This window comes from Leucopleurus acutus (assembly GCF_964270905.1).
Source record: "Leucopleurus acutus genome assembly, chromosome: 11".
Classification (NCBI taxonomy): domain Eukaryota; kingdom Metazoa; phylum Chordata; class Mammalia; order Artiodactyla; family Delphinidae; genus Leucopleurus; species Leucopleurus acutus.
In genome coordinates, this window is record NC_139152.1 from 40,390,894 (window position 1) to 40,406,318 (window position 15,425).

At 44.5% G+C, this 15,425-nt stretch overlaps 1 protein-coding gene across 1 annotated transcript; it reads right to left on the bottom strand.

Moving 5' to 3' along the window:
- Nucleotides 1-10,532: 10,532 nt before the first annotated feature.
- On the bottom strand, nt 10,533-14,475 carry TUBA1B (tubulin alpha 1b). Its single transcript, XM_082850939.1, has 4 exons — nt 14,387-14,475; nt 12,544-12,766; nt 12,253-12,401; nt 10,533-11,690 (listed from the first exon to the last, which is right to left on the bottom strand). Exons 1-4 carry the CDS (start codon nt 14,387-14,389, stop codon nt 10,710-10,712), a joined length of 1,356 nt encoding a protein of 451 aa, XP_082707065.1. The 5' UTR covers nt 14,390-14,475; the 3' UTR covers nt 10,533-10,709.
- Between the last annotated feature and the right edge of the window lie 950 nt (nt 14,476-15,425).

Consider the following 15,425-nt stretch of genomic DNA (forward strand, 5'->3'; position numbering starts at 1 on the left):
TAGACATGCTGTGTTTTGTTTCGCTCACAGAATCTTTAATAAATTTGAACAAACATGCCCTTGTCAGCCCAGCTGTGCATTTGAGTTTGTGACCTGTGAGCTAGCACCTGTCTACTGCTTCAACTTGGCATCATCTTCACCCTGACCTTTGGTCAGTTCCTGGTGGACCCTGCGAAGCTCTTTTCTTCCCCAGGGCTCTGCACTTGCTGTTTCCTCTGCCTGGAAGAGCTCTCCCCTTCCCCCTGCTTCTTCCCAATTCACTTTTGGTTGGCTCTGGTCTCCTTCAGGTTTGAGCTTAAATGTTACCCCACTGCCTTATCTAAAGCAACCTATTTTTGTAATTTCATTTATCACATGTTGCCATAATTTAATTTGTTTGCATTTGTTTGTTTCCCCCGTATAGACTCCTAAAGGGAAATAATCATATTTGTTTTTTTTTTAATCATATTTGTTTTGAATGTGGTTATTTCCTTAGCTCTTAACACCATGCCTAATTCATGTAGGTGCTCAAACATTGGTAAATGTAGTGAGAAAGATGGCAGGCATTGCTAATTATCAGAAGAGCTGGGTTCTGGTTCTAGCACTGTCATCCTGGGCTATGCTTGATCTCATTTGCAAAACTGGAAGACCCTTAAGATTACTTCCAAATCTATGAATCTAATGCTCACAGTCCTTTACAGTTTACAAGGTGCTGTGACATCACCCAAGTCACAGACTATTACAGCTGATTCTTTCATCAGCTGGCTAACATAAACTCTGCTTAGAGACTTATCATCATCCAGAATGTACAACTGAAGTGAACTTTAAGAGGCAAAATATCAATAAACAAATAAACTGGAGACCTCATAGTATAAGACAAACTTGAGCTCAGAACTGAGAGAAAGAATCTAGAAGACTTCCCTTGAGAAAGTAGTTTTGAGCCCAGCAGCAATCTGATTTATTTGCCCACAGGTCCTTGAGTCCTTGTTTACAAATCCATGGGAAGCACAATAACTTTTTTCCATTGCCTATGTTTAGAATTGGTGAAAGCTTTTGTTTACTAAATTACCACTCAGAACACTATGCAAAAAGACACTACACATTCTCTTTTTAAACTTACCAAATCTCGTAAAGTTGCAGGATACAAAATTAATGCACAGAAATCTCTTGCATTCCTATACACTAACAACAAAAGATCAGAAAGAGAAATTAAGGAAACAATCCCATTCACCACTGCAACAAAAAGAATAAAATACCTAGGAAAAAACCTACCTAAGGAGGTAAAAGACCTGTACTCAGAAAACTATAAGACCCTGATGAAAGAAATCAAAGATGACACAAACAGATGGAGAGATATACCATGTTCTTGCATTGGAAGAATAAATATTGTGAAAATGACTATACTACCCAAAGCAATCTACAAATTCAATGCAATCCCTATCAAATGGCATTTTTTACAGAACTAGAACAAAAAAATCTTAAAATTTGTATGGAGACACAAAAGACCCCAAATAGCAAAAGCAATCTTGAGGGAAAAAAATGGAGCTGGAGGAATTAGACTCCCTGACTTCAGACTATACTACAAAGCTACAGTAATCAAGACAATATGGTACTGGCACAAAAACAGTAATATAGATCAATGGAACAGGATAGAAAGCCCAGAGATAAACCCACACACCTATGGTCAACTAATCTATGACAAAGGAGGCAAGGATATATGATGGAGAAAAGACAGTCTCTTCAATAAGTGGTGCTGGGAAAACTGGACAGCTACATGCGAAAGAATGAAATTAGAACACTCCCTAACACCATACACAAAAATAAACTCAAAATGGATTAAAGACCTAAATGTAAGACTGGACACTATAAAACTCTTGGAGGAAAACATAGGAAGAACACTCTTTGACATAAATCACAGCAGATCTTTTTTGACCCACCTCCTAGAGTAATGGAAATAAAAACAAAAATAAACAAATGGGACCTAATGAAACTTAAAAGCTTTTGCACAGCAAAGGAAACTATAAACAAGATGAAAAGACAACCCAAAGAATGGGAGAAAATATTTGCAAATGAATCAACGGACAAAGGATTAATCTCCAAAATATATAAACAGCTCATGCGGCTCAATATTAAAAAAACAAACAACCCTATCCAAAAATGGGCAGAAGACCTAAATAGACATTTCTCCAAAGAAGACATACAGATGGCCAAGAGGCACATGAAAAGCTGCTCAACATCACTAATTATTAGAGAAATGCAAATCAAAACTACAATGAGGTATCACCTCACACCAGTTAGAATGGGCATCTTCAGAAAATCTACAAACAAAATGCTGGAGAGGGTGTGGAGAAAAGGGAACCCTCTTGCACTGTTGGTGGGAATGTAAATTGATACAGCCACGATGGAGAACAGTATGGAGGTTCCTTAAAAAACTAAAAATAGAATTACCATATAATCCAGCAATCCCACTACTGGGCATATATCCAGAGAAAACCATAATTCAAAAAGACACATGCACCCCAATGTTCACTGCAGCACTATTTTCAATAGCCAGGTTATGGAAGCAACCTAAATGCCCATCAACAGATGAATGGATAAAGAAGATGTAGTACATATATATACAATGAAATATTACTCAGCCATAAAAAGGAACAAAATTGGGTCATTTGTAGAGATGTGGATGGACCTAGAGACTGTCATACAGAGTGCAGTAAGTCAGAAATAGAAAAACAAATATTGCATATTAACGCATATACGTGGAATCTAGAAAAACAGTACAGATGAACCGGTTTGCAAGGCAGAAATAGAGACACAGATGTAGAGAACAAACGTATGGACGCTAAGGGGGATGGTGGTGGTGGTGGTGGTAGTGGGATGAATTGGGAGATTGGGATTGACATGTATACACTAATATGTATAAAATAGGTAACTAATAACCTGCTGTATAAAAAATAAATAAAATTAAATTTCAAAAAAAGACAATCTGGTTAACAAAATAGATTGAAATCAATCTGAATAAGTAAATAATAATAAACTTACCAAATCTCCCTTTGTCCAAATCCTATCTACTTCCAAGCCTCAACCTAAATATCTTTTCTTCCAACTTTTCTTGAAGGGATTTCCTCCTTATCTAAACTCCCAAAGCAACATCCAGTTGTATAGTTCAGTGACCAGTTAGACATATATGCACTGTCTCGGACCATTCATTACCTTGAGGTGTTATTTAAATCTTTTGTGTTGTTTAACTTTACCTCCATTTATGTGTTTTCTCCTTTCCTCTCCCCTTAGAGAGTTGGAAACCTGTATTTGGCATCTAATTCACCCCTTTCATTCCAACACCAGTTCTTAACCCAGTGCAGTTCTCCCAGTGAACACTTGAAAGAATGTTTGTGGATTTGATCTGTCCAGGAGATAAATTACCTATTCTTAGTAGGAAAGGGGCCATCTTGACTATAGAGAGTAAATTTCAATGTCCTCAAGCAACACAGGGAAGGGAACTAATCCAGACTGAGCCTCCTCTAAGTGCTAAGCATTAACAGATACTTTACAAAGATTAGTTTATTTGGTGTCACAAGGATCCTACAAAATAGACTTTATTTTTTTTTTTAATAGATGAGGAAACAGTTCAAAGAGATTAAGTATCTTGTACAAGGACCTACAATAGTAAGTGGTGTAACTGGGATTTGAACTTGGTCTCTCTGACTCCAAAGCCTCCTTTTTTCCCAGTATTCTGCAGTTGCCTCTTAGTAGATATACCCCCCTAGTTCTGTATTCCCTTCATTACTCTACTGCTTAGATACTTAGTGTAATAGAAGGCTAAAACTTGAACTTCAGTATCCTCAATAACCCTGGTACCTTCCATTTGTATCTAGAGGGCTCACTGTTCTGCTCCTTCCTGTGGGGCTACCTTTGAGCTTCCAAATGATGAAGACTTATTGCTGAACAGCACTTTGAGAGGAGCAGACAGAAGGCCCAGGGCCACCCATCCCACAGGTGACTGGGATGGGAGAGGGACAGAAAGGGGCATTAGGAAAAGTTGCTCTTTTCTTTAAATGAAAACTTCAAAAACTTTTCATTCAGATTATAGGTTATTTTCATTTTCTCTTTGCTTACCTACATGTCCTAATTTTCCCACAGAAAACACAATAAATACGGAAAAATTCCTGCTCACTCTAAGAATACCATGGACTGAATATGTCCCCCCAAAATTTATATGTTAAAACTGTAACCCTCAATGTGATGTATTAGGAGGTGAGGCCTTTGGGAGGTAATCAGGTTTAGATGAGGTCAAGAGGTACAGCCCTCATGATGGGATTATCTTTTTTGGGGGGGGGGCAGCCACTGCTGCAAGATCTCCCACCAGGGCTTGAACCCATGCCCCCTGCATTGGGAGTGTGGAGTCTTAACCACTGGATCATGAGGGAAGTCCTGGGATTATCATCTTTATAGGAAGAGGAAGGGAGTAAAGTTTTTTTCTCTTCTCCACATGAGGACGCAGCAAGAAGACCGCCAGCCATCTGCAAGCCAGGAAGAGGGCTCTCACTTGACACTGAATCTGCTAGCACCTTGATCTTGGATTTACCAGTCTCCAAATCTTTGAGAAATAAATGTTTGTTGTTTACACTATCTGATCTATGGTGTTTTGTTATAGCAGTCCAAACTAAGACAGGCTATAAACCTTCTTCCTTATCTCTGATGGAAATTGGACTAATTCCTAGAAATAGACTGGCAACTTTGGAATTGCCCTCTTGTCTAGGTTGCCAGGGAAGCCAGAAAACCAGAGGTTCCCATTAGGCAAGGCCTCTCTGGGTCTGAGAACTTTTGTTGTTTTTGCTGTTGGCAGGGGTGAGGGAAAGGGTTTAAGAAACATGTTTTGAGAGATTCTGTTCCTTTGTTCCTACCTATCTCTGACTTCTCCAAAAATACTTGAGAAAATAGTCATAATTAAAGATTGGCTTGAGACACCAGGAAAATTTGTGAAATCTTAGACTCTGGGAATCTTAGAAGGATACTAGAAGTCTTCAGTTCTGCCTGTTTGTCCTTCATGACGTGGAGGGCGCTATGGTCCATTGTTGGGCCTAGCTAATTGTTACAAAGTGAGCTGCAACGTTCTTCCTCATCCTTTACTGTGCTTTCTGGGTTTTAAGGAATGAGTCTGCTGCCATTTCTGGACAACAGCTCTTCATGGGTTTCTCTTGTAATCTAAACATCCTCATTCCTCTGAGTTGCTTTACCCAGTACCCCTTGCCATTCTACTTACCCCTTGGAGGAAACTCGCTTGTCTGTCCATATCCTTCTTGAGGTGCCCAGAACCGGGTAACAATTTGCATAGTAGGGTGACCAGTGAAGAGGATAGTGGGAACGCTCACTTGCCTAGCTTTACACAGTGTTGTATAGAAGGAATGTCTAAGGTGACAACAGCCTGTTCTGGCAGCTGGGTCACACCTTCACTCATGGCACACATGCATTTGATCAATGTGAGCCAGTAGCAGTTCCTGCATGCTAGTACCATGAGACATTAGAGCTGAGACCTTAAAGCTGGGCCAGAGACAGGCTGAAGAACTTTTTTTAAAAAATATTTATTTGGCTGCCCTGGGTCTAGGTTGCGTCTTGTGGGATCTTTGTTGAAGCCTGTGGGGTCTTTTAGTTGCGGCACACAAACTCTTATTTGTGGCATGTGGGATCTACTTCTCTGACCAGGGATCAAACCCGGGCCCCCTGCATTGGGAGCATGCTGTCTTAGCCACTGGACCACCAGGGAAGTCCCTGAAGGATATTATTTATGAAGAATCTTTAGAACAGAACAGCAGCTTTCCCTTCCACCTCCATTTGATATCACTGTCCACCCTATAGTGTCTTCCTGAGGCATCTTAAATCTTTGGGTCTGGGGAAAAAAGGAAGGTAGCATAGGGACAGTCACCTCTAGCTTTCAGAGTTAAAAGTATGAATCTGCTTTTGCTCAAAATTAATTCTTAGACTATGAAAATATATAATCGAGAATCTGACCTAGTCTTACCTAGCCTTCAAGGCCTTGAATAGGAGACACTTGGGTTTTCATCATCAAAGGAAGAGAGTATGAGTTGACTGGGCAAAAGTGGTGGGATCAGTTACGGTTGTAAAAGGTATTATAGGCAGAGAGAAGAGAAGAGTGTTCGAAGGCCCCAGGAATGAGGTGATGGGCTTAATTCCATCACTGCTGGACACAGTAACATACAGCAGGCTGTCCGTTGGGAGATGGGTTGGTCAGTTCAGGGATGGATGGGTGGGGGTAGGGTATTTATTTTGGCAGAGAGGAAGAAGCTGGCCCCTGAAACACAGTGATATCAGTATCTACATGATGATGTCCACATCATCAGGTGGTTATTAATTTTGTATCAGTATTGAGTTGTTTGATCTGGCAACATGCTCCTCCATTATTACATGTTGACCCCAAGGCCATATTTTTAAACTCATTCCACCCTGGGAAGCACCCTAGAGGCAGGAGCTGAAGTCAAGAGCTCCAGCAGTGTGGGGATTCCTGTGGCTGACTGATTCACAGTGACCTAGCAGGAGGCTCAGCTGCCTCCAGGAATGGACAGAACAAAAAAGTGACAAGCCCTTGAATGCCAGGAATGCCAGGTCAGTCACTTCCTGTTTGTGGTGTATCTTTTAGGCTCAGCTCCAAAGTGACAGGGAGAGCAGAGTTCACAAATCTGAGCTTGACTTTTCTGGGCAGAGAACTCCTTGTCAGTGGTGCCATCTGCAGGGCATTAAGGAATTTGCCAGGAATTTGATGGGACTGGGAGGGGAAAATGGCATATCTCTCCTCCCTCCCTCAAACTCTTAATCTGAGCATGTCCCTAAATCATAGCCCTGGTCCTCCATAGGGCTAAAAGACCCCTATTTCTTGTGACTTTTTGGCAGGCAATATTTAAGGAACCTGGTCCTACAAGGTAGGACCAGGGCTGTGGTATCACTTCCCTTCTTCCCTGCCAACCGTATCTGTCCTCTGTAAAAAACGAAGTGGGCTCCTCCCATTTTAAGGTCACCTCAGTGAGGTTGAGAATGCTGGGTTGTGAAGGCACTTAAGCATTATATTATGGTGTTAAAATTTTGTAAAATGTGGACTTCCCTGGTGGCACAGTGGTTAAGAATCTGCCTGCCAGTGCAGGCGACATGGGTTCGAGCCCTGGTCTGGGAAGATCCCACATGCCGTAGAGCAACTAAGCCTGTGCACCACACCTACTGAGCCTGTGCTCTAGAGCCTGTGAGCCACAACTACTGAGCCTGCATGCCACAACTACTGAAGCCCACGCGCCTAGAGCCTGTGCTCCGCAACGAGAAGCCACCGCAATGAGAAGCCCGCGTACCACAACGAAGAGCAGCCCCTGCTCGACACAACTAGAGAAAGCCCACACGTAGCTATGAAGACCCAATGCAACCAAAAATAAATAATTATAAATTAATTTAAAAAAATTTTAAATGTGGGTGGGTGTAAATTGAAGGTGTTGATGTTGTTAAGGTTAATAATCACCCTCAACATCTCTAAGTAAATCCTTCTTGGGCTTTATTTCTGTTTCTTTTCTAAATAAATGGTTCCTTCTTCCTTGGCAGTAGCTCTGGTGTCCTGCTGAGCAGAGCTGTCAGGTCCTGAGGTACCCCTGCCCCTCACTTCCCAAGCTTGGACACACAACTCTAAGCTTACAAGTCCTTCCAGACTTGATTGCCCTATTTGCCACCCCTCAACTCCCCACACACCTGGAGAAAGACAGGATGGAACTCTATAGTGCAAAAGGGGAAATAGGCCCAGAAGGTTCAGAGCCCGACTAGTGAGAGAACAAGGAATCAAGTGTCTCAGTCAATCTGTTTCCAAGGCCTCTCTACCCTGAGGCTCAATTTCTCAGAGGGTGCTAAGAGACTTGGGCCTGGAAAGAAAGTGAATGTGTTTTACAAAACCCCAGTTTGCTGTTTATATTAAAGAGAGCAATAAAGAATCTGGCTTGAGTGAAATAATCATTATTTATTTTTACTTCCATTACTCTGTGAGCCCTAAACCTTACCAGGCACTGCGATTGCTGCTGGGGCGACCCCCAATCCCCCCACCAAAGGAATGCTTGATGGCATTTCCTGGTTGCCTCAGCATTTCAATATAACCATTTCCCACCCCCATGTCCCACACTTAGTATCTCATATTACCAAAGGCTTTGACTACTAGTACCTGCTAGTTATCATCTTGACCTATAAGATTGGGGACAGAGGGGACAGAGGGAAATACTGAATTTGAGCAAGTCAAATCAACAACCAATAACTAGGGTCTAAAGGGGACTGGATAGTTTAGGAGTGTAGGTAGGAGGTGTCTGTTCTAAAAAACAAGCAAAGACACTGAAATTGGAGTTTGAATTGTAGAAAATGGAAAATCCCTTCCCTCTATAGGTTTCCTCTTTTTAAAAAATGAAATATTTCAAGCATACAGGAAAAAAGGATAATATAATTGGTATTCTATCTGATAGAAACATTAACCCTTAGGGTTTTGTATATAACTCCCACTGATCCTTGCCTCCTATCATTGTGTAGTTTCCTCCCACATTGAACAGGACTGACATGTGTTACCATTAGGATATTGTAGAAATGAGTGTGACTTTCGAGGTCAGGTCATAAGACTTTGTGGTATTCAACTTACCTTCTCTTAGCTCACTCTGGGGGAAGGCTGCTCCCATGTCATGAGGACACTCAAGCAGTCCTATGGAGAGGTCCATGTGAACTAAGGCGATCTGCCAACAACCAGCACCAACTTGCCCTGCATGTGAACCAAACCTCTAGCTCCAATCAAGCATTCAGATAACTGTACCCTCAGTCAACATCTTTACTGAAACCTTACGAGAAATCCTGAGTCACGACCATCCAGCTAAGGTGCTCCTGAATTCCTGACCCTCAGCAACTGCATGAGGTTTTATATATAGATTTTTCTTTTTTAAACACATACATTAAGCCACAAAGTTTTGGGGCAACAGATAACGGCATTGAAAACACCTATGTACCTACCACCCAAGCAGTCATATCGCTTTATTTACTACAGATCTTTTCTTAAAAATACAAACACCCCTCCCCCCAAACAAAAACAAAGAAATAAAAATAAAACATTAGATATAGTTGAAACCCTGGCTTCTTCTCTATCCTGCCCCTGCCTTGCGCCTCAGAACTCCTAAAAAAAAAAAGCACCATGGCACACTGGATACCTAGTGTGTGCTTTTCCTGAAAAGCTCTTCTCTGTAATTTCGTTTCCCAGGCTCCAGCCTAGTTATCTTTCCCTCTTGTATTGCAGAAAAGAACAGAACGACTTCCCAAAGGTTCTCTAGTCATCTCTCAAGATAGTCTGAGAGTTTAACAATAACTCAAAATCCTAACGGCATTTGGTCACTAATTCCGTTAGGATTTCCCTCAGTGCTTTAAAGCCCTGGGATCTGCCTTCCCCTGGGACCTGTGGTATCTGGCTATATGGGTGTCACTGTGCCACCCAACTGAACTTTCTCTCTGAAATGTCTATAGACTGATTTTTTCAGTTGAGGACAGCTATTTTTAAGTCTATAGGATTTATGGACTAGGGAAAAAACTGATAAAATTTTGGTCTTCTCTACTCTTAAACCAAAACATCAATGTCTTCAGACCTTAATAATCCCTGTGCTTCCTGAATTTGAAATGTACATCTTCTTGGAGGCAAATGAGATGCAGAGGATTTAACCTATCTCTATAGTCAACTTTAGATGTAGCCAAACTATATACTGGAAAGAATGTAAACCATGCCAAGTGCTATAATTTGTAAACTTTTATCCTAACCTTTGCAAATGTTGCCATTTCATCCCTTGTAAAGCCCCACTCAGCCGCTTTCCCACACATGCACATAGCTTACTCCTTTTTTCTATACTAGGATTTTTGATCACCAGCATTCTGATCCTGCAACTTTTCTTCTCCCATCCTCCCTACAGGCGGGAAACAGCTTTTACATCTTCCTGCTCAAATATTCTCCAGCCTGATGTTTACCTGTTCAAGGGTCACTAAGATTTTTTTGTTCCACTGATAGGTTAGCAGGCCTCTTTAAACAGCAGTATTTGTAGCATATTAAAAATTACTTCCCATACCTAACTTGTAATTACCCAGTAACTTCAAGATCTAGATTAGCAAAACCACTCTCATCTGAATTTACATCTTCCCAAGTCCCCTGACCTGGATTTCAACACTGGTTGATCCAAGAGTGGATGTATGTGTAAGTGATTCACTGTGCTATACACCTGAAACACAACATTGTAAATAAACTATACTCCAATAAAAATTTTTTTAAAAATTAGGTGTACATCTGAAAACAAAGAATCTTGGTTAAGGTGGTTAAGATGAAGTTAACAGACCAGTTTCAGAATCCAGCTCTTCTGTTTTTCCAGACCAATGTGCTCCTTCCCCCCCATAGAGATTTCTAGAGTGAAATCCTTGATATTAACCACCCTGTTGCAGAGACTTTCAGGTGTAGCAGTGGTAGCACATCCTGAATTGGAGAAACCAATTTAGAAGAACAGAACTTTCTTTCTTAAAGCCTTTACTTTTCAGACATGACAGAAAAATCTTACAGGTACACATGAAAAGCAATACATGATCACAGCTGAAAATGAAGACAATCTAGTCAGAAAGCTTTTACTCCTGTCAGCTAATGTTGAAGCTGAAGTTCTGCATATGACATGCTGCAGGGCTGAAAGGAACGGTAATTAGTATTCCTCTCCTTCTTCCTCTCCCTCTCCTTCAACAGAATCCACACCAACCTCCTCATAATCCTTCTCAAGGGCAGCCATGTCCTCACGGGCCTCAGAAAACTCTCCTTCCTCCATGCCCTCACCCACGTACCAGTGAACAAAGGCACGCTTGGCATACATCAGGTCAAACTTGTGGTCCAGGCGAGCCCAGGCCTCAGCGATGGCTGTGGTGTTGCTCAGCATGCACACAGCTCGCTGTACTTTGGCCAGGTCTCCACCAGGTACCACAGTGGGAGGTTGGTAATTAATGCCAACCTTGAAGCCAGTGGGGCACCAGTCCACAAACTGGATGCTGCGCTTGGTCTTGATGGTGGCAATGGCAGCATTGACATCTTTGGGAACCACATCGCCACGGTACAACAGGCAGCAAGCCATGTATTTACCATGGCGAGGGTCGCATTTCACCATCTGGTTGGCTGGCTCAAAGCAAGCATTGGTGATCTCTGCTACAGAAAGCTGTTCATGGTAGGCTTTCTCAGCAGAGATGACAGGGGCATATGTGGCCAGAGGGAAGTGGATGCGGGGATAGGGCACCAGGTTGGTCTGGAATTCTGTCAGATCAACATTCAGGGCTCCATCAAATCGCAGGGAAGCGGTGATGGAGGACACAATCTGGCTAATAAGGCGGTTAAGATTTGTGTAGGTTGGGCGCTCAATATCGAGGTTTCTACGACAGATGTCATAGATGGCCTCATTGTCTACCATGAAGGCACAATCAGAGTGCTCCAAGGTGGTGTGGGTGGTGAGGATGGAGTTGTAGGGCTCAACTACAGCTGTGGAAACCTGAGGGGCTGGGTAAATGGAGAACTCCAGCTTGGACTTCTTGCCATAATCGACAGAAAGACGTTCCATCAGCAGGGAGGTGAACCCGGAACCAGTTCCACCGCCAAAGCTGTGGAAAACCAAGAAGCCCTGAAGACCTGTGCACTGGTCAGCCTGTTACAAAAGAAGAATAGAAAAAATATAGTTATTGCTCTTTGTGATACCCTCACAGTAATCATAGTAAGTATTTTCACTTTTCATATTAACTCCAAAGACTTAGGTTGTATTCTGACAAGAAACACTTTTTAAAAAATGTAGACCTTCCTTAAATTACTCAGCATTACTTTATTAAAAATATCTCCATTAATGTTTATAAAATGACATCAATAGTTCATATTTTGGGCTTCCCTGGTGGCGCAGTGGTTGAGAGTCCGCCTGCCGATGCAGGGGACACGGGTTCGTGCCCCGGTCCAGGAAGATCCCACATGCCACGGAGTGGCTGGGCCCGTGAGCCATGGCCGCTGAGCCTGCGCTCCGCAATGGGAGAGGCCACAGCAGTGAGAGGCCGCGTACGACCAAAAAAAAAAAAAAAGTTCGTATTTTAATTGAACTTAAAAAAAAAACTTTAAAGGATTAACCTCACTCTGTATTACATTTCAATTCTTGAAAAAAAGAGCATACTTCAAATATCTCCCTTAGATTCATTAATTTACTTTATTCTTGAGAATAAACATACCAGTTTCCGAATTCGGTCCAAGACGAGGTCAATGATCTCCTTGCCAATGGTGTAGTGACCTCGGGCATAGTTATTGGCAGCATCTTCCTTGCCTGTGATGAGCTGCTCAGGGTGGAAGAGCTGGCGGTAGGTGCCAGTGCGAACTTCATCTGGAAAAGGAAAACGAAGCAGCCGCCCATCATTAACAACCTGCACAAGTCTGCTTGACCCCAGGGCATCAGTGGAGCCCCCAGGACACACCTTCTGTCCCAGACCCCCAGGATCTCATTGGGGTTACTGAGGTCAACTCACCAATGACCGTGGGTTCCAGGTCTACAAACACTGCCCTGGGCACATGTTTGCCAGCGCCTGTCTCACTGAAGAAGGTGTTGAAGGAGTCATCTCCTCCCCCAATAGTCTTGTCACTTGGCATTTGGCCATCAGGCTGGATGCCGTGTTCCAGGCAGTAGAGCTCCCAGCAGGCATTGCCGATCTGGACACCAGCCTGGCCAACGTGGATGGAGATGCACTCACGCTGTGAGAGGGAGAAAAAAGAAACATTAAAAACCAATTAGTGGGGCTTCCCTGGTGGCACAGTGGTTGAGAGTCTGCCTGCGATGCAGGGTACACGGGTTCGTATCCTGGTCCGGGAAGATCCCACATGCTGTGGAGCGGCTGGGCCCATGAGCCAATGGCCACTGACCCTGCGTGTCCGGAGCCTGTGCTCCGCAACGGGAGAGGCCACAACAGTGAGATCAGCGTACCGCACAAAACAAAACAAAACCCAATTAGTGGTGACTGAGAAGCAGAACAAAATGTTTATGGAAACAATCTTACAAATTTCCTTTCAAAACGAATTACAGTGTAATGCTTTTTTTCTTAATCTAGGGGAGAAGAGCTATACTTTTTATCTCCATTAGTTTTAATTAATTTCCTCTTCCCCTCTAAATTGGGAAGGCCTCTTTCCAGACCAAGAACAGACCTTAGTCATTGCTTCCTCCTTTGGAGGATCAAGATACGGAGGAGGTCATCCATCTAGCGCTCAGGCCCCAGAATCCCATTTTAGAGTAGGTGGCCAGATTTCTGGGCAGCTCCCAACACGGGAAGCACGTGGCCAGAAGAGTGCAGAGGAAATGTCTGGCTGCAGAGACCAGGGGTGGGGCTCTGCGGCAAAGGATGAATGAGCAATTCCGGGTGCGCTCGCCCGCGCCCTCCCCCCCCCCGCCTTGGTTCCTGGAGCTGCGCAGCTGCAGAGCCTCTCAACAGCCACGTCTGCAGAGGCGCAGCCATGCCCAACCATCCTCCGCTTCCCGTAGGCATTGAGTTCCGTCCAGCACCTCCACATGTGTCACGACGCAGCAGGGGATTATCGGCGGCCCAGATCTGGACCAAGATCCGATTTCCGTTCCCTCAAAACCCCTCACCGCTACCACCTGCTCCCACACGCATTCCTAACACAGCAGAGGGCAGGGAGGGACAGATGGCCTCTACAGGCTGTTGGGAGCTAGCTGCCCTAATACACTGGCGTAGCACAGTACACCGATAAGGAGTCCTTCTCCACATTCATCTTACTAATTTTAGTTTTTAAAAGAAAGAACTCTGGGTAACAGGAGACACGCCCTCCAGCCATAGACCTGCAGCGCGCGTGCGCACTGCAGTGGCGGGCTCCCGTCCACTCCCTGGCGGGAAGGTAACGGTCGCGCGTGCGCTTTTGTGTCCAGCTCCTTCCCGCCTCCGCTTTTCGTGCTGAGGAGGAAGTGAGGGCGGGGAGAGCCGCGCGCGCGCGCGCGCTCGCCAAAGGCTGGGGGGAAGAGGGGGATGGGAACGCGCGGGAAAAGAATGCAGTCTTCAGGGCACCACGCCCAGGAGTTAAGGGGTAAATGAGAGCCCCAACCACGGTGAAGGAGAGCTAGTGTCCCGCCATCCCCTTCCAGAGTCCCAGAAAAAAAGGCGGTGAGCTCCCTCCGTTCCCTCTTCCCGGGCCCCACCCGTTCTCCACAAACGGGATCTATCTACTCTCATCCTCGGCCCTCGCCTTGCTCTTCGCCCTCCAAATGAACAGCGGTGGCGCCAGCCCTCTCTAGCTAGAGGCCCTCCGCGCTCCCCCGGGCTCGCTTTTCCCCGTTTTCCCGAGCGAGGCCGGCGGTCCACTCACCATGGTGGCTACGGGTCAGCAGGCGCAGGCAACAGGAGTAGACACCGGGTCCCGGTTACCGTCCTCGACAAGCTAAGAGTCGAGGTAAGTAACGCACTGAGGTGGGGGCGCTGCGGGAGCCACTTAAGTAACGGTCCGGGGAGGGGCTGGCGGGCACAGGCGGTGCCATGGCCGCAGGCCCCTCCCCTGGTCCGGCGTACCCACTCGGCTCCCGGCTCGGCGGCCGCAGAGGCGGGCTCCTGGCCCCGAGCCCTTCCCCGCGCCGGGCGTGCGGGGCGGGGTCCGCCGCGCCTGCGGGCCATGAGCTCCGGTGCTGCAGTCTTTGGCGCATGACCGCCAGGGCCGGGGCGGGGGCGGGGGTGGGGGTGGGGATGGGGGATGGGGCGCAGGTTCGGAAGAAACCAACATGGGAATGGGGGCTCGATTGCTTTAATTTGGACGAATCCTAAGATTGAAGAAGTCCACACAGTTTTAAAGATGAAGCACCATGAAATGGAGAAACTTCTGGTCCAGATAGCTCAGCTGATTATTTTCACGTTGTCACCATTTGTCAATGAATTTTGTTTTTCTCTTCCCAGTTCCTTTAAAGGCAGTACAGAAAGCATTTACCTGATAATGTGGAGGAGCAAGGTTTAGAAAAAATAGTTCTATTTGGTTTCCTTGTTATTTAAACTAAAGCTACCAAATAGTATTTCAGTCATTCAAAGGGTAAGCACCTAAGCACGGAACATCTAAGCTGTTAAAAGGGTAGGGTAGGCCCCATTTTTAGACCTAAACCAACCAACTTTATGAAACAGCTCTAGGGTCTTTTAGAAAGAGAAATTTAAAGACGCATTTCAAATTTGGTAGCTGAATTGAAGGAGTAAGGACAGAAACTTGGGGAGGGAGGAAACTGTTTGATCCTGAAGGATATTTAGGAAGTAGAGATTCCTTGTGCTATTTAGAGTTTTGTAAAACGTTTTTAAATTGAAGCATAATTGACAAACAATGTTACATTACTTTCAAATGTACAACATAGTGATTTTATATACATTGTTAC

Excerpts from the sequence above, each read along its gene's own strand:
- TUBA1B (XM_082850939.1), bottom strand. Across the intron at positions 12,402-12,543 it reads CCTGGAACCCACGGTCATTG|ATGAAGTTCGCACTGGCACC; the intron begins GTGAGTTGACCT and ends TTCCTTTTCCAG. Across the intron at positions 11,691-12,252 it reads TGGACCGAATTCGGAAACTG|GCTGACCAGTGCACAGGTCT; the intron begins GTATGTTTATTC and ends CTTTTGTAACAG.